The sequence below is a fragment of the Procambarus clarkii genome, chromosome 19 (assembly GCF_040958095.1).
Source record: "Procambarus clarkii isolate CNS0578487 chromosome 19, FALCON_Pclarkii_2.0, whole genome shotgun sequence".
Taxonomy (NCBI): Eukaryota; Metazoa; Arthropoda; class Malacostraca; order Decapoda; family Cambaridae; genus Procambarus; species Procambarus clarkii.
In genome coordinates this window covers 35707721-35731607 of record NC_091168.1, presented here as the reverse complement: position 1 = coordinate 35731607, position 23887 = coordinate 35707721, and the positions used below count along the sequence as shown (strand labels likewise).

Sequence of the window (23887 nt, the reverse complement as noted above, 5' to 3'; positions counted from 1 at the left end):
AGGCCCCCAATTATAGTCCTACTATAATTTATATACTGGAACTTTGAACAGGATTGTATGCCTCTGATAATTCTCAAAACTCCAAGGGACCGGAGAACTATTTAGGGGAGTTTGCGTCACAAATGAGTCAAGTGGTTGTATCTATATCATGAACAAGAACACGGTATAGATAACACCAGCAAAATAGAAGTGTTATATAGTCACATAACGAACTGGAGAACAGTGACTTTGACGCAGAGAACTTTAGGAGTGAACTTGTTATATAGAGTTAACATTTGGGTCTCTTTGATTCCCACCCACCCAGTGGGCGGAGGTAGACCCACACCAACCCAGTGGGCGGAGGTAGACCCACACCCACCCAGTGGGCGGAGGTAGACCCACACCCACCCAGTGGGCGGAGGTAGACCCACACCCACCCAGTGGGCGGAGGTAGACCCACACCCACCCAGTGGGCGGAGGTAGACCCACACCCACCCAGTGGGCGGAGGTAGACCCACACCCACCGAGTGGGCGGAGATAGGCACCCACACCCACCCAGTGGGCGGAGGTAGACCCACACCCACCCAGTGGGCGGAGGTAGACCCACACCCACCCAGTGGGCGGAGGTAGACCCACACCCACCCAGTGGGCGGAGGTAGACCCACACCCACCCAGTGGGCGGAGGTAGACCCACACCCACCCAGTGGGCGGAGGTAGACCCACACCCACCCAGTGGGCGGAGGTAGACCCCCCACACCCACCCAGTGGGCGGAGGTAGACCCACACCCACCCAGTGGGCGGAGGTAGACCCACACCCACCCAGTGGGCGGAGGTAGACCCACACCCACCCAGTGGGCGGAGGTAGACCCACACCCACCCAGTGGGCGGAGGTAGACCCACACCCACCGAGTGGGCGGAGATAGGCACCCACACCCACCCAGTGGGCGGAGGTAGACCCACACCCACCCAGTGGGCGGAGGTAGACCCCCACACCCACCCAGTGGGCGGAGGTAGACCTACACCCACCCAGTGGGCGTAGGTAGACCCCCACACCCACCCAGTGGGCGGAGGTAGACCCACGTCCACCGAGTGGACGGGGGTAGATCCACACCCACCCAGTTGGCGGAGGTAGACCCCCACGCCCACCCAGTGGGCGAAGGTAGACCCCACACCCACCCAGTGGGCGGAGGTAGACCCCCACACCCACCTAGTGGGCGGAGGTAGACCCACACCCACCCAGTGGGCGGAGGTAGACCCACACCCACCCAGTGGGCGGAGGTAGACCCCCACACCCACCCAGTGGGCGGAGGTAGACCCACGTCCACCGAGTGGACGGAGGTAGACCCACACCCATCCAGTGGGCGGAGATAGGCACCCACACCCACCCAGTGGGCGGAGGTAGACCCACACCCATCCAGTGGGCGGAGATAGGCACCCACACCCACCCAGTGCGCGGAGGTAGACCCACACCCATCCAGTGGGCGGAGATAGGCACCCACACCCACCCAGTGGGCGGAGGTAGACCCACACCAACCCAGTGGGCGGAGGTAGACCCACACCCACCCAGTGGGCGGAGGTAGACCCCCACACCCACCTAGTGGGCGGAGGTAGACCCCACACCCACCCAGTGGGCGGAGGAAGACCCACACACCCACCCAGTGGGCGGTGTGCTGTGTTGCTTAAGTACCCAACAACTTGGACTGGACGGTAGAGCGACGGTCTCGCTTCATGCAGGTCGGCGTTCAATCCCCGACCGTCCACAAGTGGTTGAGCACCATTCCTTCCCCCCGTCCCATCCCAAATCCTTATCCTGACCCCTTCCCAGTGCTATATAGTCGCAGTGGCTTAATTACTACCACAACCACTACCACTACTACCACTACCACTACCACTACCACTACCACTACCACTACCACCACTAGCCGCCCCAAACACAGAGGGCCACTACCACCAGAGGAGCTCAACAGGAGCCAACAATCTCGGCCGAGCTCCAACCATTGGGCCCAAGTCATGTCAATAGGCAAGTGTCCAGAGCCAGAGAGGATAGTCGACCCTTCCCCTTAGTACGGAGAGGGTCGAGGGCCCCGTGGAATTACATGCGATTTTCGGATATATGTAGGGGGTGTGGGATGGCATGTTGTTGCCCCCGCGGGTGGTGAATCAGGTGGTAGAGTCCTGGAGGAGACCCGCCACGATAACACACCGGAAGACCATTGTGTTGTGTACATGAGGGAGGTGTAGGGACCACTGTCTGCTCCTGGGAGTGGGGGGGGGGGGGGAGGGGGGTGGTTGTGGGGGTGGTTGTGGGGGTGGTAGTGGTGGTGGGTGGTGGGGGAGGTAGTTATTGTTGTTGGGATGGTAATTGTGGTGACTGTGATGTTATGTTCGGAGTTGTGGTAGTCGTGTGTGTGTGGGTCGTGGTGGTTGTGGTGGTTGTGGTGGCGTCGGGGATGTTAGTTGTGGTGGTTGTGGGGGGGTGGTAGTTGTGGAGGTTGTGGGGGTGGTAGTTGTGGTGGTTGTGGGGGTGGTAGTTGTGGTGGTTGTGGGGGTGGTAGTTGTGGTGGTTGTGGGGGGGTGGTAGTTGTGGAGGTTGTGGGGGTGGTAGTTGTGGTGGTTGTGGGGGGTGGTAGTTGTGGTGGTTGTGGTGGTGGTAGTTGTGGTGGTTGTGGGGGTGGTAGTTGTGGAGGTTGTGGGGGTGGTAGTTGTGGAGGTTGTGGGGGTGGTAGTTGTGGTGGTGGTAGTTGTGGTGGTTGTGGGGGGGTGGTAGTTGTGGAGGTTGTGGGGGTGGTAGTTGTGGTGGTTGTGGGGGGTGGTAGTTGTGGTGGTTGTGGTGGTGGTAGTTGTGGTGGTTGTGGGGGTGGTAGTTGTGGAGGTTGTGGGGGTGGTAGTTGTGGTGGTTGTGGGGGTGGTAGTTGTGGTGGTTGTGGGGGTGGTAGTTGTGGTGGTTGTGGGGGTGGTAGTTGTGGAGGTTGTGGGGGTGGTAGTTGTGGTGGTTGTGGGGGTGGTAGTTGTGGTGGTTGTGGGGGTGGTAGTTGTGGAGGTTGTGGGGGTGGTAGTTGTGGAGGTTGTGGTGGTGGTAGTTGTGGTGGTTGTGGGGGTGGTAGTTGTGGAGGTTGTGGGGGTGGTAGTTGTGGAGGTGGTGGGGGTGGTAGTTGTGGGGGTGGTAGTTGTGGTGGTTGTGGGGGTGGTAGTTGTGGTGGTTGTGGGGGTGGTAGTTGTGGAGGTTGTGGGGGTGGTACTTGTGGAGGTTGTGGTGGTGGTAGTTGTGGTGGTTGTGGGGGTGGTAGTTGTGGAGGTTGTGGGGGTGGTAGTTGTGGAGGTTGTGGGGGTGGTAGTTGTGGTGGTTAAGGGAGTGGTAGTTATGGTGGTTAAGGGAGTGGTAGTTGTGGTGGTTAAGGGAGTGGTAGTTATGGTGGTTAAGGGAGTGGTAGTTGTGGTGACTGTGGGGAGTGGTAGTTATGGTGGTTAAGGGAGTGGTAGTTGTGGTGACTGTGGGGGGGTGGTAGTTGTGGTGGTTACCAAGTCCACCACAACACCACCCCCCACCCCCCCACGCCCACACAAACCCTTTAAAGCCTGTCCACCTCGCGTCTCACATTACCTCCTCCCTCCGTCAACTGAATCACCGTCCAATCCACAATTATACCATCACCTGTCACTCCCGTTGTCTGTTGGGACGGGCAAACGGCGCACCAACGGAACTACGCTGCAAATTAGGGATGGGAAATGACGGGAAGACACAAAGTCCTGTCAGCCAGCAGACAGGAGCAGCAGACAGAGCTCCGACGGCTGTTTGATGCTGGGACAGGAATCTGGCCTTATTATGTACAGGGGATGAAAGCGATTTGCAGGAGGCCTATTGGTCCATGTGAAGCTGTTCCCATTGGTCCATGTGAAGCTGTTCCCATTGGTCCATGTGAAGCTGTTCCCATTGGGTTCGTTGTAATCTCACCTATGAATATACTCATCCAAACACTTCCCACTCACTCATTCACTCATCCAAACACTTCCCACTCACTCATTCACTCATCCAAACACTTCCCACTCACTCATTCACTCATCCAAACACTACCCATTCACTCATCCAAACACTACCCATTCACTCATCCAAACACTACCCACTCACTCATTCACTCATCCAAACACTACCCACTCACTCATTCACTCATCCAAACACTACCCATTCACTCATCCAAATACTACCCACTCACTCATTCACTCATCCAAACACTACCCACTCACTCATTCACTTATCCAAACACTACCCACTCACTCATTCACTTATCCAAACACTACCCACTCACTCATTCACTCATCCAAACACTACCCACTCACTCATTCACTCATCCAAACACTACCCATTCACTCATCCAAACACTACCCACTCACTCATTCACTTATCCAAACACTACCCACTCACTCATTCACTTATCCAAACACTACCCACTCACTCATTCACTCATCCAAACACTACCCACTCACTCATTCACTCATCCAAACACTACCCACTCACTCATTCACTTATCCAAACACTACCCACTCACTCATTCACTTATTCAAACACTACCCACTCACTCATTCACTTATCCAAACACTACCCACTCACTCATTCACTCATCCAAACACTACCCACTCACTCATTCACTCATCCAAACACTACCCACTCACTCATTCACTCATCCAAACACTACCCACTCACTCATTCACTCATCCAAACACTACCCACTCACTCATTCACTCATCCAAACACTACCCACTCACTCATTCACTCATCCAAACACTACCCACTCACTCATTCACTTATCCAAACACTTCCCACTCACTCATCCAAACATTACCCACTCACTCATTCACTCATCCAAACACTACCCACTCACTCATTCACTCATCCAAACACTACCCACTCACTCATTCACTTATCCAAACACTACCCACTCACTCATTCACTCATCCATTGCTTGAACCTTTCCGCTCAGTTCGACTTTGTTGATGTCACTGAAATTGTCCCATAAATCAATAACTCATTTTCCACTGCTGTGTTTACCTATTTTATTTCCAAAAACTGAACCTATTTCATGTTAGCCCATCTGGAGACTCCCATTTACGGCCCATTGGGTGAAGCCTCTCATCATTTTCAATCATTTTTTCCCATTTTCCCCCATTTCCGTTTTCTGCGGACGTCATGATTTACACTTGTCCTGCCCCTGGCAACACTTGTCCTGACCCTGGCAACACTTGTCCTGCCCCTGGCAACACTTGTCCTGACCCTGGCAACACTTGTCCTGACCCGGGCAACACTTGTCCTGCCCCTAGCAACACTTGTCCTGACCCTGGCAACACTTGTCCTGACCCTGGCAACACTTGTCCTGACCCTGGCAACACTTGTTCTGACTCTGGCAATACTTGTCCTGACTCTGGCAACACTTGTCCTGACCCTGGCAACACTTGTCCTGAACATGGCAACACTTGTTCTGACCCTGGCAACACTTGTCCTGACCCTGGCAACACTTGTCCTGACCCTGGCAACATTTGTCCTGCCCCTGGCAACACTTGTCCTGACTCTGGCAACACTTGTCCTGACCCTGGCAACACTTGTCCTGACCCTGGCAACACTTGTCCTGACCCTGGCAACACTTGTCCTGACCCTGGCAACACTTGTCCTGACCCTGGCAACACTTGTCCTGACTCTGGCAATACTTGTCCTGACCCTGGCAACACTTGGCCTGTCCCTGGCAACACTTGTCCTGACCCTGGCAACACTTGTCCTGACCCTGGCAACACTTGTCCTGAACATGGCAACACTTGTCCTGACCCTGGCAACACTTGTCCTGCCTCTGGCAACACTTGTCCTGACCCTGGCAACACTTGTCCTGACCCTGGCAACACTTGTCCTGACCCTGGCAACACTTGTCCTGACCCTGGCAACACTTGTCCTGACTCTGGCAACACTTGTCCTGACCCTGGCAACACTTGGCCTGTCCCTGGCAACACTTGTCCTGACCCTGGCAACACTTGTCCTGACCCTGGCAACACTTGTCCTGACCCTGGCAACACTTGTTCTGACCCTGGCAACACTTGTCCTGACCCTGGCAACACTTGTTCTGACCCTGGCAACACTTGTCCTGTCCCTGGCAACACTTGTCCTGACCCTGGCAACACTTGTTCTGACCCTGGCAACACTTGTCCTGACCCTGGCAACACTTGTTCTGACCCTGGCAACACTTGTCCAGACCCTGGCAACACTTGTTCTGACCCTGGCAACACTTGTCCTGACTATGGCAACACTTGTCCTGTCCCTGGCAACACTTGTTCTGACCCTGGCAACACTTGTCCTGACTATGGCAACACTTGTCCTGACCCTGGCAACACTTGTCCTGACTATGGCAACACTTGTCCTGACCCTGGCAACACTTGTCCTGACCCTGGCAACACTTGTCCTGACACTGGCAACACTTGTTCTGACCCTGGCAACACTTGTCCTGACCCTGGCAACACTTGTTCTGACCCTGGCAACACTTGTCCTGACCCTGGCAACACTTGTTCTGACCCTGGCAACACTTGTCCTGACCCTGGCAACACTTGTCCTGACCCTGGCAACACTTGTCCTGACCCTGGCAACAATTGTCCTGACTCTGGCAACACTTGTCCTGACCCTGGCAACACTTGTCCTGACCCTGGCAACACTTGTCCTGACCCTGGCAACACTTGAGCTGGGATATTAGGGACAAGGAGCTGGGATATGAGGACAAGAAGCTGGAATATGAGGACAAGGAACTGGGATATGAGGACAAGAAGCTGGAATATGAGGACAAGGAGCTGGGATATGAGGACAAGAAGCTGGGATATGAGGACAAGGAGCTGGGGTATGAGGACAAGAAGCCGGGATATGAGGTCAAGGAGCTGGAATATGAGGACAAGGAGCTAGGATATGAGGACAAGGAGCTGGGATATGAGGACAAGGAGCTGGGATTTGAGGACAAGGAGCTGGAATATGAGGACAAGGAGCTGGGGTATGAGGACAAGAAGCCGGGATATGAGGTCAAGGAGCTGGAATATGAGGACAAGGCGCTGGGATATGAGGACAAGGAGCTGGAATATGAGGACAAGGAGCTGGAATATGAGGACAAGGAGCTGGGATATGAGGACAAGGAGCTGGGGTATGAGGACAAGGAGCTGGGATATGAGGACAAGGAGCTGTGGTATGAGGAAAAGGAGCTAGGATATTAGGACAAGGAGCTGGGATATGAGGACAAGGAGCTAAAATATGAGGACAAGGAGCTGTGATATGAGGACAAGAAGCCGGGATATGAGGACAAGGAGCTGGGATATGAGGACATGGAACTGGGATATGAGGACAAGGAGCTGGGATATGAATAGAAGGAGCTGGGATATGAGGACAAGGAGCTGTGATATGAGGACAAGGAGCTGGGATATGAGGCCCAAGGAGCTAGGATATGAGGAAAAGGAGCTGGGATATGAGGACAAGGAGCCGGGATTTGAGGACAAGGAGCCGGGATATGAGGACAAGGATCTGGGATATGAGGACAAGGAGCTGGGATATGAGGCCAAGGAGGTGGGATATGAGGCCAAGGAGCTGGGATACGCGGACAAGGAGCTGGGATATGAGGACGAGGAGCTGGGATACGCGGACAAGGAGCTGGGATATGAGGACGAGGAGCTGGGATACGCGGACAAGGAGCTGAGGAAAAAACTATCTTAGAAAGGTGAAACAAAGAATCCCTGGAGCAAAATAATTTCAATTGTCACTGAATGTTCCGCCAGTGACTAAAACTATATTTTAGAGTGGATTCGAACGCGTTACCAACAATGACAGATGGATAAAAGTCAATTCATACACATGACAGTCCACCAACGGGTTTTTTAATCCACCTAACCTATCCTAAGCCAAGGAGACCTAGCGCACCCGCCCCTAACATAGCCTAACCTACCCTAATACATCCTAACTTGACGGCATGTTCGGTTTTGACTAAAACGAGCTGTTTCGAAACGTCTTGTGTACGATTTGGCCCATACCCCTCATAAATGGGGCACAGGGTATGGAGGACAAAATATAATAATATATATGAAAAAATTACTCGGATGCCAGCCGACAGTTACACTTTACATAACCCGTAAGATCCTTTAAGAGTCCCCCATCCCGCCCTTGATACTCCGCTATTGTGTGAACAGAAAACGAGAACAATGGCACCAAAATCCCAGCTGTTCCTTTCTCTCTCCCTCTCTCTCTCTCTCTTGCTCATCAAAGCCATTAGTACAAGTTTGTTCATCATCGTGTACAATTACTCTGCCTGTTGACGCTTAATTACCACAATTGGAAGCTTGTTCCCGGCGAGAGAGTAAACATGTGAGAAGATACTTTAGTAAGGCCATGTTTCCCGCGGCGGGCGGTGATTGGCTGACAGTTGGCGGGAAAAATCATGTGGGCACGTGCGGGCAGAGACCTTTACAAAAGAGGGTATTTCAGGGCGTTTTCGCCATTATAGTCTAGCTTTCTTTCCCAGCATGTAGCGTGGTTTGTTGGCGGAGCTGGTAGTTAAGCCGGAATAGTGGTCAATGATACATATAGGTTGGCTTCCGTTGCCTAAATTTACAAATGAGTTCTGGAAGTTGGGTTTCACCTGGAAATGGCCGACCAGAGAGCCCTTGCTGGGAAATATGGCGGTTCAATTATTCCAGTTATGTGCCTCCAGCCAGCAGTTGTCCCCACCTTGACGGGCTCGTTCGCACACCCACCCTGGAGGGTCTAAGGTGCGTGTACCTTTCAATGTCATCTCCCCTTTATAAACAAGCCTATTCTATCCTAGCCTAGCCGAAGCTATTCTAATCCAACATAATGACGCCTATCCACCCAGACCCATTGCAACCCAACCCAACGTAACCTATTCCAACTTAACCCAACCCAACTTAATCTATTCTAACGTAACCCAACTCAACTTGAGTTTCGTTAGGTTATCCCAACTTAACGAAATTAAGAGATAATATTTTGTGGTATATGGTGTTTAGGCTATAAAACTGTTACCTTACCTTGAGGTTACTTTGAGGTGTTTTCGGGGCTTAGTGTCCCCGCGGCCCGGTCGTCGACCAGGCCTCCCTGTTGATGCTAATCTCGGTACAAGTTTCAGTTCCGACTGGTGCCAACAAGGGACCTCCAAAATACAGTCTCAAGTCATTACAGAAGAATATCTGGGACTGCTATTATAGTGGACCACGTCAGGGGAACACAATCTAGAATCCCGAGTTCGATTCCCTACGTCACTTCAATGCTGTGCAATTTTTGTTCAATTAATCTTCCGTGACGTATCCTGACTGCCACCCATTAGGCGTATCCTAACTGCCACCCATCAGAGGTATCCTAACTGCCCATCATTAGACGTATCCTAACTGCCACCCATCAGACGTATCCTAACTGCCACCCATCAGACGTATCCTAACTGCCCACCATCAGACGTATCCTAACTGCCACCCATCAGACGTATCCTAACTGCCACCCATCAGACGTATCCTAACTGCCACCCATCAGACGTATCCTAACTGCCACCCATCAGACGTATCCTAACTGCCACCCATCAGACGTATCCTAACTGCCACCCATCAGACGTATCCTATTTCTTCTGAGTTCCAGAAAAGTATTAATAACGTTGAGAGACAGGGCCGCCATGCAGATGGCCGTGTTAGTCCGCGCCGCCCGTGGGGACAGTTCCTCATACCGTCAGTATGTACGGCGGTGGAGGCATTGTGTGCCTGTCTGTCTCCTGTCTCTCACCCCCACCTAGGCCACAACCCGTCAGCGGGAGCAGGCTGACGGCAGGCCTGGAGGAGCCTGTCACCTCCCTTCTGTCACCTCCCTTCTGTCACCCCGAGGAGTCTGTCACCCCGAGGAGTCCGTCACCTCCCTTCTGTCACCCCGAGGAGTCTGTCACCTCCCTTCTGTCACCCCGAGGAGTCTGTCACCTCCCTTCTGTCACCCCGAGGAGTCTGTCACCTCCCTTCTGTCACCCCGAGGAGTCTGTCACCTCCCTTCTGTCACCCCGAGGAGTCTGTCACCTCCCTTCTGTCACCCCGAGGAGTCCGTCACCTCCCTTCTGTCACCCCGAGGAGTCTGTCACCTCCCTTCTGTCACCCCGAGGAGTCTGTCACCTCCAGACTAGAGTTATCAGCCGTTGTTCATGTCTGCATGTGGGGGCGGACGGGGGGAGGGGTGAAAGGTAGACGGTTCGTTATTTTAGACAGAAGCACACCGAGCGTTTGTCTCTCATTCTGTCTGTCTGTCTGTCTGTCTGTCTGTCTGTCTGTCTGTCTGTCTGTCTGTCTGTCTGTCTGTCTGTCTGTCTGTCTGTCTGTCTGTCTGTCTGTCTCTCTCTCTCTCTCTCTCTCTCTCTCTCTCTCTCTCTCTCTCTCTCTCTCTCTCTCTCTCTCTCTCTCTCTCTCTACCTGGATTGTACCTGGATGGGGTTCTAGGAGTTCTTCTACTCCCCAAGCCCGGCCTGAGGCCAGGCTTGACGTGTGAGAGCTTGGTCCATCAGGCTGTTGCTTCGAGCGACCCGCAGGTTATCTTGAGGTTATCTTGAGATGATTTCAGGGCTTAGCGTCCCCGCGGCCCGGTCCTCGACCAGGCCCCCTTTTTGTTACACATCTCCCAGGAAGCAGACTGAACCAAATATCTAACTCCCAGGTAACTATTTACTGATAGGTGAACAGGCGCATCAGGGTGAAAGAAACTATGCCCATTTGTTTCCACCTCCGCCGGGGATCGAACATGGAACTTTAGGACTATGAAACCCAAGCGCTGTCCACTCAGCCGTCAGACTCCTTTACACACACACACCCACCACAGCCCGCTTGGTCAGCCACGAAAACTTGATAGATAACATACCAATAGACTATGTCTCTTAATCTTCTTGTTTGAGGAGCTGTTCACTTGAGACAGTTAAGCAAGTCCCAGCTGTGTCAGTGTACAAGTGACAGGATGAACAACCCAGCGGGTTTTCTTCCTATTGGGGAGTGTTGTACATGCTGCTATGGCGGTGTGTCCACTCACAAGATGAGTGGCGCTGCCCAATAAACTCACCCCTGGGGCAAAATTTAAAAAAAATTATGTTTCTTCTTTCAAATACCTTGGTGTCTCTGTCCCTTGTACCTCAACTGAAGTCAATAAGTTACATCAACAGTGTAGAGACAGACTCAAGGCTCTCAGAACTGTAGTGGGGTACAGCCCTAAGTACGGCGTTAATATTAGAATAGCAAAAATGATGTACTTAGCATATATAAGGTCTCTGATAGACTATCATGCACTAGCTTTAGTCCTGCAGAATGGCAAAAGTATTGATAGACTGGAAAAAATGCAAAATGAAGCACTTAGAATTATACTTGGCTGTCCCATAACTACCAAAGTTCTCAACATGCGGAAAGAATTAAATATACTTAGCATTCGAGATAGAATATTTGAAATTAATCTTATGATGGGACTAAAGCTTCTGCGTGATAACAAAAACAACATTGTGTCAGTTGCACTGTTAGAACACATACGAAATGGAACCAGCGAGTCTAAATGGATTCAAAGTACAGCCACTCATATTAAAATGATGGGACTGCACGATGTATATACAGATGAAAGAGTACAGCACTTCCTTCCACCCTGGCAGATAGTACCTTTTGACATCCTGACCCCTGCATACCCCACCAAGAAACTAATCACAAACAACCCTCATGCTCAGCTTCCTGTTAAATTAAGCACCATAGAACACATTCACAATATACAAGCTGAAAACAACATTACACTGACGGATCACTCAATACAGCTACAGGGAGGGCAGGAAGTGCTGTTATTGCTCATCAGCCCGATGGCAGCACAATTCAAAGGAATATAAGAATTAGTAACTGGGCATCCACAGTGCAAGCTGAGTTGGTAGCAATACTGGTAGCACTCGAAATTATTGACAACACTGAAGTAGACAGCTTAATTATTTCTGACTCCCTATCCTCACTACGAGCAATAAACAGTTTGCAATCAAGTAATAACGTGCTCTTCTCAGAAGCCAGACGTAGATATATAAGAATACTTAGCAAGAGGGTAAATATAAAAATGTTGTGGATTCCTTCTCACATTGGCCTGCAGGAACATGACAAAGTTGACGCCCTTGCTAAGGCTGCAGTAAATAAAGACAGTATTGAACGGAATCTTGAGTTATCAAATAGGTCCCTTAAAAGTGTCATTAGACAAGAACTCCTGAATGAATTTGAAGAAAGTAGAACAGTGCAAACTGGAACTAGCAGGTCCATTGTTCATCACAATGAAATGTGTGAAGTAAAACATGTGTATGGGGCAAGTAACAAAGTCAGTAGACTAACAGTTGTTGCCACAGCTCGTATAAGACTTGGCTACAAGTATCTCTGGCAGTTCGGCTTGTATAGGGATCTAGATGAAGTAAAGTATAAAGTGTGTGGACAAAGACAGGGACACACACTCGAACACTATATCTTGGATTGTAGTAAAATTGAGCCTTTTAGAGATAAATCTAAGCTCACTCTGTATGATATGGCAACCTATCTTATTACCATGGATAAATTACCTGAAATCCTTGCACTGTATCCATATTTCGCTCCCAGTAGATAAACGACACATGAGATTAAGAAACTCAGCATTGTGAAGACTAATAATAAACAGAAGCTCCCCTATGACTCTAATATCTACATTGGTCAAACTATTATGTATTAGCGATAAGACCTACCATTAATGTATAATGACTCACTGTAAATATATAGCTCTTGAAATAGAACTTTCTCTGTAACTAGCTGACATTGTAACTATAAGGTGTGAAGGATAGATGAAATTGTTTATGTAATAATCTAAGATGAGGTCTGATAAAGACCTTTTGTGCCCTCTGTAATGCTTTTTGCGCTACCGCTCACAGGATGAGTATGGGGTGCACAATAAACTAGCCGCCGAAGAAAACAATCCAGTTTCCTCTTGAAGATGTCCACGGTTGTTCCGGCAATATTTCTGATGCTCGCTGGTAGGACGTTGAACAACCGCGGACCTCTGATGTTTATACAGTGTTCTCTGATTGTGCCTATGGCACCTCTGCTCTTCACTGGTTCTATTCTGCATTTTCTTCCATATCTCTCTCTCTCTGTCTGTCTGTGTCTGTCTGTCTGTCTCTCTCTGTCCCCCCTAACCGTCTCACACACGCATCCAAATATTGTAATCCACATACCAATGGAGCTTAGAGGATGGTGAGAGGATCCCAGCAGGCAGCGATTGGGGAGGGCGAGGGGGGGGGGGTGATGCGGCCACTCCAGCAACAGCTGGGACTCAAGGGCACTCTGGCTCCATGAAAAAGTTACGAGTTATTGATGTTTCTGGTTGATGCGTGTACTCAGGGAGGGGGAAGAGGAAGGGGGGGGGGAGTAGATGACACATGGACGATAGATTTTTTTTATGGGTGTTCGAGCAGTGTTTCTGTCCGACTTTTTGTCCAAGTGCCGTATTGACTGCGTGGAGACACAACCTTGGATCCACATGGGGGAGCCGGTCGGCCGAGCGGACAGCACGCTGGATTTGTGATCCTGTGGTCCTGGGTTCGATCCCAGGCGCCGGCGAGAAACAATGGGCAGAGTTTCTTTCACCCTATGCCCCTGTTACCTAGCAGTAAAATAGGTACCTGGGTATTAGTCAGCTGTCACGGGCTGCTTCCTGGGGGTGGAGGCCTGGTCGAGGGCCGGGCCGCGGGGACACTAAAAAGACCCGAAATCATCTCAAGATCTCAAGATAACCACATACATTCTGTCTCTCAAGTGTCCAAACACTCGCAGTTGTATTTCCGTCCTGGATTAAATTGAGAACCCTGGAAACACAAACCGAAACTGTCTCTATTTTCCGCTTGTTACAACTTGTAATAAAGTTGTTACATCTTGGCTTAACGTGTTTATGACGTATTAGAACGTTGTTATAACTTGCTATATTGGTTGTTATAACTGGTTAGGAGGTGTTATAACTTGTTCGAACGTTGTACCAACGTTGTAGTATCGGTGTGTGTTTGGCGGGAAGGGAGGGAGGGAATTATCAGGGGAGAGCGTCAAGCCATTACGACTATATAGCACTGGGAAGGGGGGTCAGGATATAAGGATTTGGGATGGGACGGAGGAAAGGAACGGTACTCAACCACTTGAGGATAGTCGGGGATTGAACGCCGACCAGCATGACGCGAGATCTTGCTGGGGTGGCAATTAGGATATGGTGGCAGTAAACAGGTACTCGGGAATTAAACAACTATTGTGGGTGGCATCCTGGGGAATACCATTAGTTACCCCTCATCAATGACCAAGTTTTAATTAGTTTTCTGAAATAAGTTAAATATTTTAGAAAACGGAAAAAATAAAATATTTGAAGGGCAAACTAAATCACTATAAGTGGTCACTTGTAGTTCTCTGGCCAGCAGTGCCCAAAAGGTTCCCCAGAGTTAAACACGTAACGTCACGGTGACGTCACACCCCTCAGGCAGAGGATAGCTTAAGATTGGGTAGGGTTAGGCAAGGCTAGACTAGGCTAGATATGGCTTGACAAGGTTAGGTTAGTTTATGATCAATCAGATTAGGTAAGGATAGGCTTTTTAAGGTATTGGTGATGGAGAATATGTGACTTTTGGCTATTGTAGAACCCTACTTGACCCCGTCAGCAGGGCCTGCGACCTGTGCTTCACACAGGTGAGATACTCGACACAGCTTCACACAGGTGAGATGCTCGACACAGCTTCACACAGGTGAGATGCTCGACACAGCTTCACACAGGTGAGATGCTCGACACAGCTTCACACAGGTGAGATACTCGACACAGCTTCACACAGGTGAGATGCTCGACACAGCTTCACACAGGTGAGATGCTCGACACAGCTTCACACAGGTGAGATGCTCGACACAGCTTCACACAGGTGAGATGCTCGACACAGCTTCACACAGGTGAGATGCTCGACACAGCTTCACACAGGTGAGATGCTCGACACAGCTTCACACAGGTGAGATGCTCGACACAGCTTCACACAGGTGAGATGCTCGACACAGCTTCACACAGGTGAGATGCTCGACACAGCTTCACACAGGTGAGATGCTCGACACAGCTTCACACAGGTGAGATGCTCGACACAGCTTCACATAGGTGAGATGCTCGACACAGCTTCACACAGGTGAGATGCTCGACACAGCTTCACACAGGTGAGATGCTCGACACAGCTTCACACAGGTGAGATGCTCGAAGATCAACTGTTCACAGAGACAGGGGACTTACACCCATCCTGTGATTGGAAGTGGTCCCCATTGTCATCCTGTGATTGGAAGTGGTCCCCATTCTCATCCTGTGATTGGAAGTGGTCCCCATTCTCATCCTGTGATTGGAAGTGGTCCCCATTCTCATCCTGTGATTGGAAGTGGTTCCCATTCTCATCCTGTGATTGGAAGTGGTTCCCATTTTCATCCTGTGATTGGAAGTGGTCCCCATTCTCATCCTGTGATTGGAAGTGGTCCCCATTCTCATCCTGTGATTGGAAGTGGTCCCCCATGCTCATCCTGTGATTGGAAGTGGTCCCCATTCTCATCCTGTGATTGGAAGTGGTCCCCCATGCTCATCCTGTGATTGGAAGTGGTCCCCCATGCTCATCCTGTGACCATATAATTGACTCCATGTACTCATCATGTTGGTGAGTGTCAGAAAGGTCACAGTGCCTCGTCGTGGGTTGATGAACTGACCTCATTGACCTTACAGCCAATTAACCAACAACTGCGGCGAAGTAGACAATCCGAGATGTTGGCAGTAGCAACACAAGACGCTCAGCCATCAACATATCCTCCCTCATACCAACTCTTCAGTCCCCCCCAAGCACTTCACTTCATCAGCAATCATCCACTCCCAGGAGGAATGTCTGTTGCAACACGTCTCTTCAACACACACACACACACTCAACACAAGTGACAAGACGAAGGCTTTAGCACCCAGTTGGCTCATTATCCTTTAATTAAGGATACTTAAAATACAATTTTTGTTGATTTTAGGGTTGAGATTATGCAGCTTCACTTAATACATCAACACAGTTCGCAGAGATCCTGAGATTTGGCTTCAAAATGGCGGCCTCAAGGCTTCACGCGCCCGTCTGGGTCACCACAAATGATCGGCCCGAGGGCTTCCTCTCCTCCTCGGGGCTTCCAGATGGTGGCCGTCGGGAATACAAACTACGGGTGAACCTCTACGACTATCTACCTTCACCATTCTGTGGCCGAAATGACGAGTCCGCACCTCTGTTACTCAGGCATGTAAATGGGGTCTAAACCAATGGCCAGGTACAGCGAAAGGAGGATCTTACAGCACTTATTCTGATCGTCTCTAAGGAAATAATTACTACAAGACAAGTTAAGTAATAGGTTAAGTAATAATTGTAAATAAGAAGCAATGAGATGCTTATCTTAACATACTAAGAAGGTTAGGTGAGGTCGGTGTTTTCTATGAAGCTTTTCAAGGTAAACTAAAATATTCACAATCAATTAGTGTGTCACATATGCACTTATTAAATAAGCCAATATTGACTATAAGCAAGTGCGAGAACGGGTTGCAGCGTCGCCTGAGTCGTAGAGTCTCGCCTGAGTCGTAGAGTCTCGCCTGAGTCGTAGAGTCTCGCCTGAGTCGTAGCGTCTCGCCTGAGTCGTAGCGTCTCGCCTGAGTCGTAGAGTCTCGCCTGAGTCGTAGAGTCTCGCCTGAGTCGTAGAGTCTCGCCTGAGTCGTAGAGTCTCGCCTGAGTCGTAGAGTCTCGCCTGAGTCGTAGAGTCTCGCCTGAGTCGTAGAGTCTTGCCTGAGTCGTAGAGTCTCGCCTGAGTCGTAGCGTCTCGCCTGAGTCGTAGAGTCTCGCCTGAGTCGTAGAGTCTCGCCTGAGTCGTAGCGTCTCGCCTGAGTCGTAGAGTCTCGCCTGAGTCGTAGAGTCTCGCCTGAGTCGTAGAGTCTCGCCTGAGTCGTAGAGTCTCGCCTGAGTCGTAGAGTCTCGCCTGAGTCGTAGAGTCTCGCCTGAGTCGTAGAGTCTCGCCTGAGTCGTAGCGTCTCGCCTGAGTCGTAGCGTCTCGCCTGAGTCGTAGAGTCTCGCCTGAGTCGTAGAGTCTCGCCTGAGTCGTAGAGTCTCGCCTGAGTCGTAGAGTCTCGCCTGAGTCGTAGAGTCTCGCCTGAGTCGTAGAGTCTCGCCTGAGTCGTAGAGTCTCGCCTGAGTCGTAGAGTCTCGCCTGAGTCGTAGCGTCTCGCCTGAGTCGTAGAGTCTCGCCTGAGTCGTAGAGTCTCGCCTGAGTCGTAGAGTCTCGCCTGAGTCGTAGAGTCTCGCCTGAGTCGTAGCGTCTCGCCTGAGTCGTAGCGTCTACGACTACGACGTAGAGAGTGTGTAGGGATTGTCTTAAACAATCCTCAGAGTGCCAACAGGGGGGTAAACAATCAAATGCTTTACACACAGAAATCACAATAGCTTGATGCATCAATTGAACAAATCCACAAGGGCCGTGACGAGGATTGGACGTGGGTTCGAATCCTCGTCACGGCCCTTGTGGATTTGTTCATTTAATCAAACGCTTCTAAATGTTAAACCTAATTACACCTCCGAGTGCCTTATTTTCTACAACATCTCTGCTTCATTGAGACGGTAGAGCAACGGTCTCGCTTCATGCAGGTCGGCGTTCAATCCCCGACCGTCCAAGTGGTTGGGCGCCATTCCTTCCTTCCCGCCGTCCCATCCCAAATCCTTATATCCTGACCTCTTACAAGTGCTATATAGTCGTAATAGCTTGATGCTTTTCCCTGATAGTTCAATTCAATTCTTCACATAATCCTAATTTTATTTTGTAATCCTAATTGCCTTATCCTTCCCGCCACCTTAAACGGATTACCCAACTCAGTGGTAAGATGCTCTTGTAATCAACCACGGTCATTAATCCCTTACAGAAGGATTCCAACTCTTATCAGTGGCTCAGGATAAGGACCAAACAATACAAGAGGCAAAACAATTTATTTATCCAATATAGAATTCACAAAGTCACAAGTGTTCCTATGGGCCAACACTGGAACCTCCTTAATGGGATCGAACCTGCGTAAACCAACTTTCAGGACGGAACGTTGTTCTTGTGGGGGGGGGGGGGTTACGCAAAGTGTTGAGGACGCTGTTGGTCGTGCGGTGACAGCTGACGATCGAGGAGCGCACGGGTTGTCCCCACGTTGGGGAGGGCTGGGAGATTCAGTTAGCGACCGCCTTACAGAGAGAGGTGACCAGCCAGTCTTCCTCACCCTGACGGGTGACACTCCAGGCACCCCTCAGGGTGCATCCGTCTGAGTTGTGAGGTAAGAGTGTCAGTAATGCATTGTCTTGATTGGGTGTCTTTGTGGTGACGAGCTAGTGGAGTCTGAACCATTTAGCCATGTATGGTGTGGGCGTGTATGGAGTGGGTCATCTCCCCCCCCTTTTAATTTGGTCAATATTGTGTTAAATAATAGAATGTCAATGTTAAATATCAATTGCTGGAATTTGGAATAATGAAATAATTTGGTAATAAACATTTATGTGTAGAATAACAAACTTGACTTTTGTTCAGTCCTCTTTTTGAATCAATGTCCCCACAAGTAAGAGTTAAGGCTAAGAGATAACTAAATTAAGCAGTGTTCCTGTCGCATTGTTGGAAGTAAAGTGGAAGTAAAGTTAGATTCAATGACAGGTGGTGGCAGCAAACATCAGAACATCTTAGTATAACATCATAGATAGAATAAAATCAGCCTATTCTCCTCTTTCTTCTTATTCCTCCTACATCACTCAACTCCTCCTCCTTCATTCTCTCCCTCCTGCCTCCCCTCTTCCCGTTCGCTTCCCGTTTTCTATTCCCGCTCGCCTCTCTCTACCTCAGTTCCTGCTCGCCCCTCCCCCATGTTCTATCCTCCCATCCCTCCTCCTCTTTCCTCTCTTTCCTCCTTCTACCTTTACTTTGCTTTACTTGACATTCACTACTACCTTACGATCCTCACCCCCCCCCCGTTACAATGGTGCCAGCGGTTTAGGATATTAATTATCCTCGACTCACGTGTCTTGAGCTCGGACCAGCTACTAGTAGAGAAACTTAGTGACTTGAATATTGGCGATTATCGCGATTTTAATTTGGCGATTTTTATATTACCGATTTTTATATTGGCGATTTTCATTTTATTCGCGAGTTTGGCGATTTTGTTAACATAACGTGTGCCATACATTAAAATGTAGAGTAATTTTCATTGAAATTAAAGAATCATTATAAGTTTTTTGTTAAACTCAGTGGTAATTTTGAGATTATCATTCTGTAAGAGGCTGCTTGTGTATGAGGCAGTCTAGTGAGGCGGTGTTGGTGACACTGGCCTTGCTGTGTATGCTAGTGTATATAATTAAGTGTAGGGAATAAGCGTAGGACTAAGTGGGCTCGCGATTCGTTGCTCGGAGCCACACGTATTTTAAGTGTTATGATTAGTGCGACATACGGGAAACTAGAGAAAGTTTGGGGTATGCGCTTCGCTCTGAAATCTATGGACAGAAATTAGTTCTCGTTTCTCTTCATAGCTTCCAGGGGTGTACAACCCAGTTATAGGTTGTACAGCAATCTGTTCGGCAGGTTGTCTGGGAAATTATCAGTGGAGGACGCTTACTGATATATTTCTGAGGTACATGGAGTTGCCTCGAGTTCTAGATCTTAACGATAAGGCCGCAGACGGTGCTTCGTCACCTAGAGTGTAGCTGAGTTATCATCATAGAGGGGGTCATGTTGGCAGCGAGACTGACCTCAAACATTCTGGTCGTGAATTGTGTCTTAGGAAGGACGGCTGCTAGTGTTGGATGTTTTTCCCCAAGGGCGGGTCAGACGTAGTTAACAGGCGTAGCTTACCGAGGAACAATCGTAGTTTTAATCACCACGAGAGTTAATCTTAAATTGAATTAGAATAGTCCCTAGATTAAGTATCTAGCATTAGCAACCTAGAAATTAATTGTCAGACTAAGATTTTTCATAGTGTAAGGGATTTATTGTGTATGTTGTTAAATGTGGGAGAAGTTCAGAGCTGGAGGTGTAGCTTTTGTGGAGTTAATTTTCATTATGTTAGGTTTTAAAGATCAGTCAGTCCAGTGCTCGACTATACTTGGCTTAGGGAAGACTATGCTCGTGTTAGCACATTTAACTATTGACACCTGGTCCTGGACAGCATACTGTGGCTCTTACACTCTTTTCTCAGGTTGGAGTGGAGGAGTTATGTTTGAAGACTCCCAGGGGAGGAGGAGAGTGTTGACTACCTACAACCTCCGCGACCACCAGGGCGGAGCAGTACTTTCTCTCAAGGTCATCCCTCATGCAGACGTCCACCGACCAGCTGTGGACCCGTGGTGGGGCACTACAGGTCCAGACGGACCCCGGGACGACCCTCGGGTCGTTCCCCACACAGAGGCTTCAAGAGTGACACCTTCAGTCACGCCTCAAGTACGACCCCAGTCTGCACTCATGGAGGGTCCGCCTCTCAGGCTGTCCTCAGTAGACCCCAATATCACCGGGGTACCCAAAATTGGACCCCAGATGACGATGTCCCACTATCATCAGGACCCCAGTGGTCCCCAGGTTGTCCTGTCGATGACACCACTGGTTGCGGAAGAACAACGACCCCAGTCCGGTCCATTACCATCGGTCCATCAACAACGAACCCTAGTGGACCCCATGTTGCCTGTCATCATCGCACGGCAACCTCCAGTGGACCCCAAGCTGACTACGGTGGACTCTGGTTGTCTGTCATTATTAAGACGACCCCAGTGGACCCCTTGTTGCCGGTTCCCAACTTTAGGCGACCCCAGTGGACCCCCAGGTTGTCCTGTCGACGACCCCACTGGATGAACGAGAAAGAAGGAAGAAGAAAGAAGAGAGGAACGAAGAAAGAAAGAAGAAAGAAGAGAGAAGAAAGAAGGAAGAAAGAAGAAGATGCATGGGCCACCGTGTACGACCAGCCTGTGACGGTTGGCGCCCGGCCCCTAGTGATGGTCATTGGTCACTAGCGGGGCCCAAGAAGATGCTCACACTTGGCACTTAGTCTGGTGCTTGGTGTTGGGAACACTACACGCAAGGACGCTGTGTCAAGACCAGCCCGGTTGCCTTCATTGGCTGCCACTTGCTGGCAGATACAACATCTTGTGGCCGTGTGTGAGGCAGCGTGACAGTACAGACCGAAGACTCCGTCGAGGGATGTGGGCAGAAGGACGTCGCTGGAAGAGCAACGCGGGTCTGTAGTTTGGGAGTGAAAATTGCCGCCCCAATGGTCGCGCCAGGACCCCAAAAACGCTGGCCAGTAGATGCTCGGCGTGGGCTGACCCTGACGTGACGGGGGCTGCCGAGTAAGCGGTATAGTGCACCTAGTAGGCTCTTGGCTCTGACCCCGGTTACTAGCGTTGTTGTGGCGCCTTAAGGAGCAGCATCCGGAAGCTGATGATTCGGGAAGCATTGTTACGACCCTCATTCCTGCCTGCAAATCGTGTCTCCCAGTGCCATATCTTCAGAGACTTTTATAAGACATTTTAGTATGCTGAAAAGTATTGAAAAAAATATTTGTTTAAAAAATAGACCCAGTGAAAATTGAACTGAAATATTTTAGCTAGGATTTTGTCATTATTTCTTTTACTTAGGATGTATTTTCTTGTATTTTTTTTTTTTGCACCTTGTTGACATGTTTATTCTGACTTTTTATTTTATGTCTCCACTAAATGAAGTTTTCGAGTGTGATTCAATCTTGATTGGATCCCACTACAAAAAGCTTCATTTTGGGGGAGATAGGGGGATATGTAACAGTGCAAGTATTTTGCACTCTTTCATGTATAATTGTGAATTATAATTGTGGGTGTGTGTGTGTGTGTGTGTGTGTGTGTGTGTGTGTGTGTGTGTGTGTGTGTGTGTGTGTGTGTGTGTGTGTGTGTGTGTGTGTGTGTGTGTGTGTGTGTTGGCAAGGAGGCGCACGGTACGAGGGAGGGTGACCGGCCTGGCTAGTACTCTTGAACAAGGAGAGCCTTGTATACTGCAAGACCTGCCTGGGTCCTATAAGGGTTAGTTTTGCTTCTCGGGCCTTATTTGGGCATGAGGAAGAGAGTACACAGCTTTCCCCACGTTGGGGAGGGCTGGGAGATTCAGTTAGCGACCGCCTTACAGAGAGAGGTGACCAGCCAGTCTTCCTCACCCTGACGGGTGACACTCCAGGCACCCCTCAGGGTGCATCCGTCTGAGTTGTGAGGTAAGAGTGTCAGTAATGCATTGTCTTGATTGGGTGTCTTTGTGGTGACGAGCTAGTGGAGTCTGAACCATTTAGCCATGTATGGTGTGGGCGTGTATGGAGTGGGTCATCTCCCCCCCCTTTTAATTTGGTCAATATTGTGTTAAATAATAGAATGTCAATGTTAAATATCAATTGCTGGAATTTGGAATAATGAAATAATTTGGTAATAAACATTTATGTGTAGAATAACAAACTTGACTTTTGTTCAGTCCTCTTTTTGAATCAATGTCCCCACAAGTAAGAGTTAAGGCTAAGAGATAACTAAATTAAGCAGTGTTCCTGTCGCATTGTTTAAGTGGAAGTAAAGTTAGATTCAATGACAGGTGGTGGCAGCAAACATCAGAACATCTTAGTATAACATCATAGATAGAATAAAATCAGCCTATTCTCCTCTTTCTTCTTATTCCTCCTACATCACTCAACTCCTCCTCCTTCATTCTCTCCCTCCTGCCTCCCCTCTTCCCGTTCGCTTCCCGTTTTCTATTCCCGCTCGCCTCTCTCTACCTCAGTTCCTGCTCGCCCCTCCCCCATGTTCTATCCTCCCATCCCTCCTCCTCTTTCCTCTCTTTCCTCCTTCTACCTTTACTTTGCTTTACTTGACATTCACTACTACCTTACGATCCTCACCCCCCCCCCGTTACAGTCCGGAAACAAAATAAAATAGATAAAATATATCAATAATTGTCAGTAAAGAATATTTTTGTTTTCTAAAATGTGACTGAGTACTGCTCAATGTTCAGTATAGCTCTTCAGTGACCTTCGACAGGATGCAACCCACAACAGCTGCCTAACTCCTACCTATTTACTGCTAGGTGAACAGAGGCATCAGGTGAGAGAAAAAAAACCTACCCGATCGTTTCTGTCCTGCCCCGAGGATTGAACTCGGCTCCCTCGATTGTATGATGAAGACGTAGACTACTATGCTACAAGACAGAGTATTGGGGCAACTCGCGTATAATGAAATATGGGACCCGGTGAGTATAATGAAATATGGATCCCGGTGAGTATAATGAAATATGGATCCCGGCGAGTATAATGAAATATGGATCCCGGTGAGTATAATGAAATATGGGGCCCGGTGAGTATAATGAAATATGGGGCTCGGTGAGTATAATGAAATATGGCACCCGGTGAGTATAATGAAATATGGCACCCGGTGGGTATAATGAAATATGGCACCCGGTGGGTATAATGAAATATGGCACCCGGTGGGTATAATGAAATATGGCACCCGGTGGGTATAATGAAATATGGCACCCGGTGGGTATAATGAAATATGGGACCCGGTGAGTATAATGAAATATGGGACCCGGTGAGTATAATGAAATATGGGACCCGGTGAGTATAATGAAATATGTAGCCCGGTGAGTATAATGAAATATGGGACCCGGTGAGTATAATGAAATATGTAGCCCGGTGAGTATAATAAAATATGGATCCCGGTGAGTATAATGAAATATGGGTCCCGGTGAGTATAATGAAATATGGGGCCCGGTGAGTATAATGAAATATGGAGCCCCGGTGAGTATAATGAAATATGGATCCCGGTGAGTATAATGAAATATG

General features: G+C 49.4%; 1 protein-coding gene across 1 annotated transcript; it reads left to right on the top strand.

The window, feature by feature from the left end:
* The first annotated feature begins 5161 nt into the window (after positions 1 to 5161).
* Positions 5162 to 6688, top strand: LOC138366414 (uncharacterized). Its single transcript, XM_069327459.1, has 2 exons — positions 5162 to 5858; positions 6210 to 6688. Exons 1-2 carry the CDS (start codon positions 5162 to 5164, stop codon positions 6686 to 6688), a joined length of 1176 nt encoding a protein of 391 aa, XP_069183560.1.
* The last annotated feature ends 17199 nt before the right edge of the window (positions 6689 to 23887 follow it).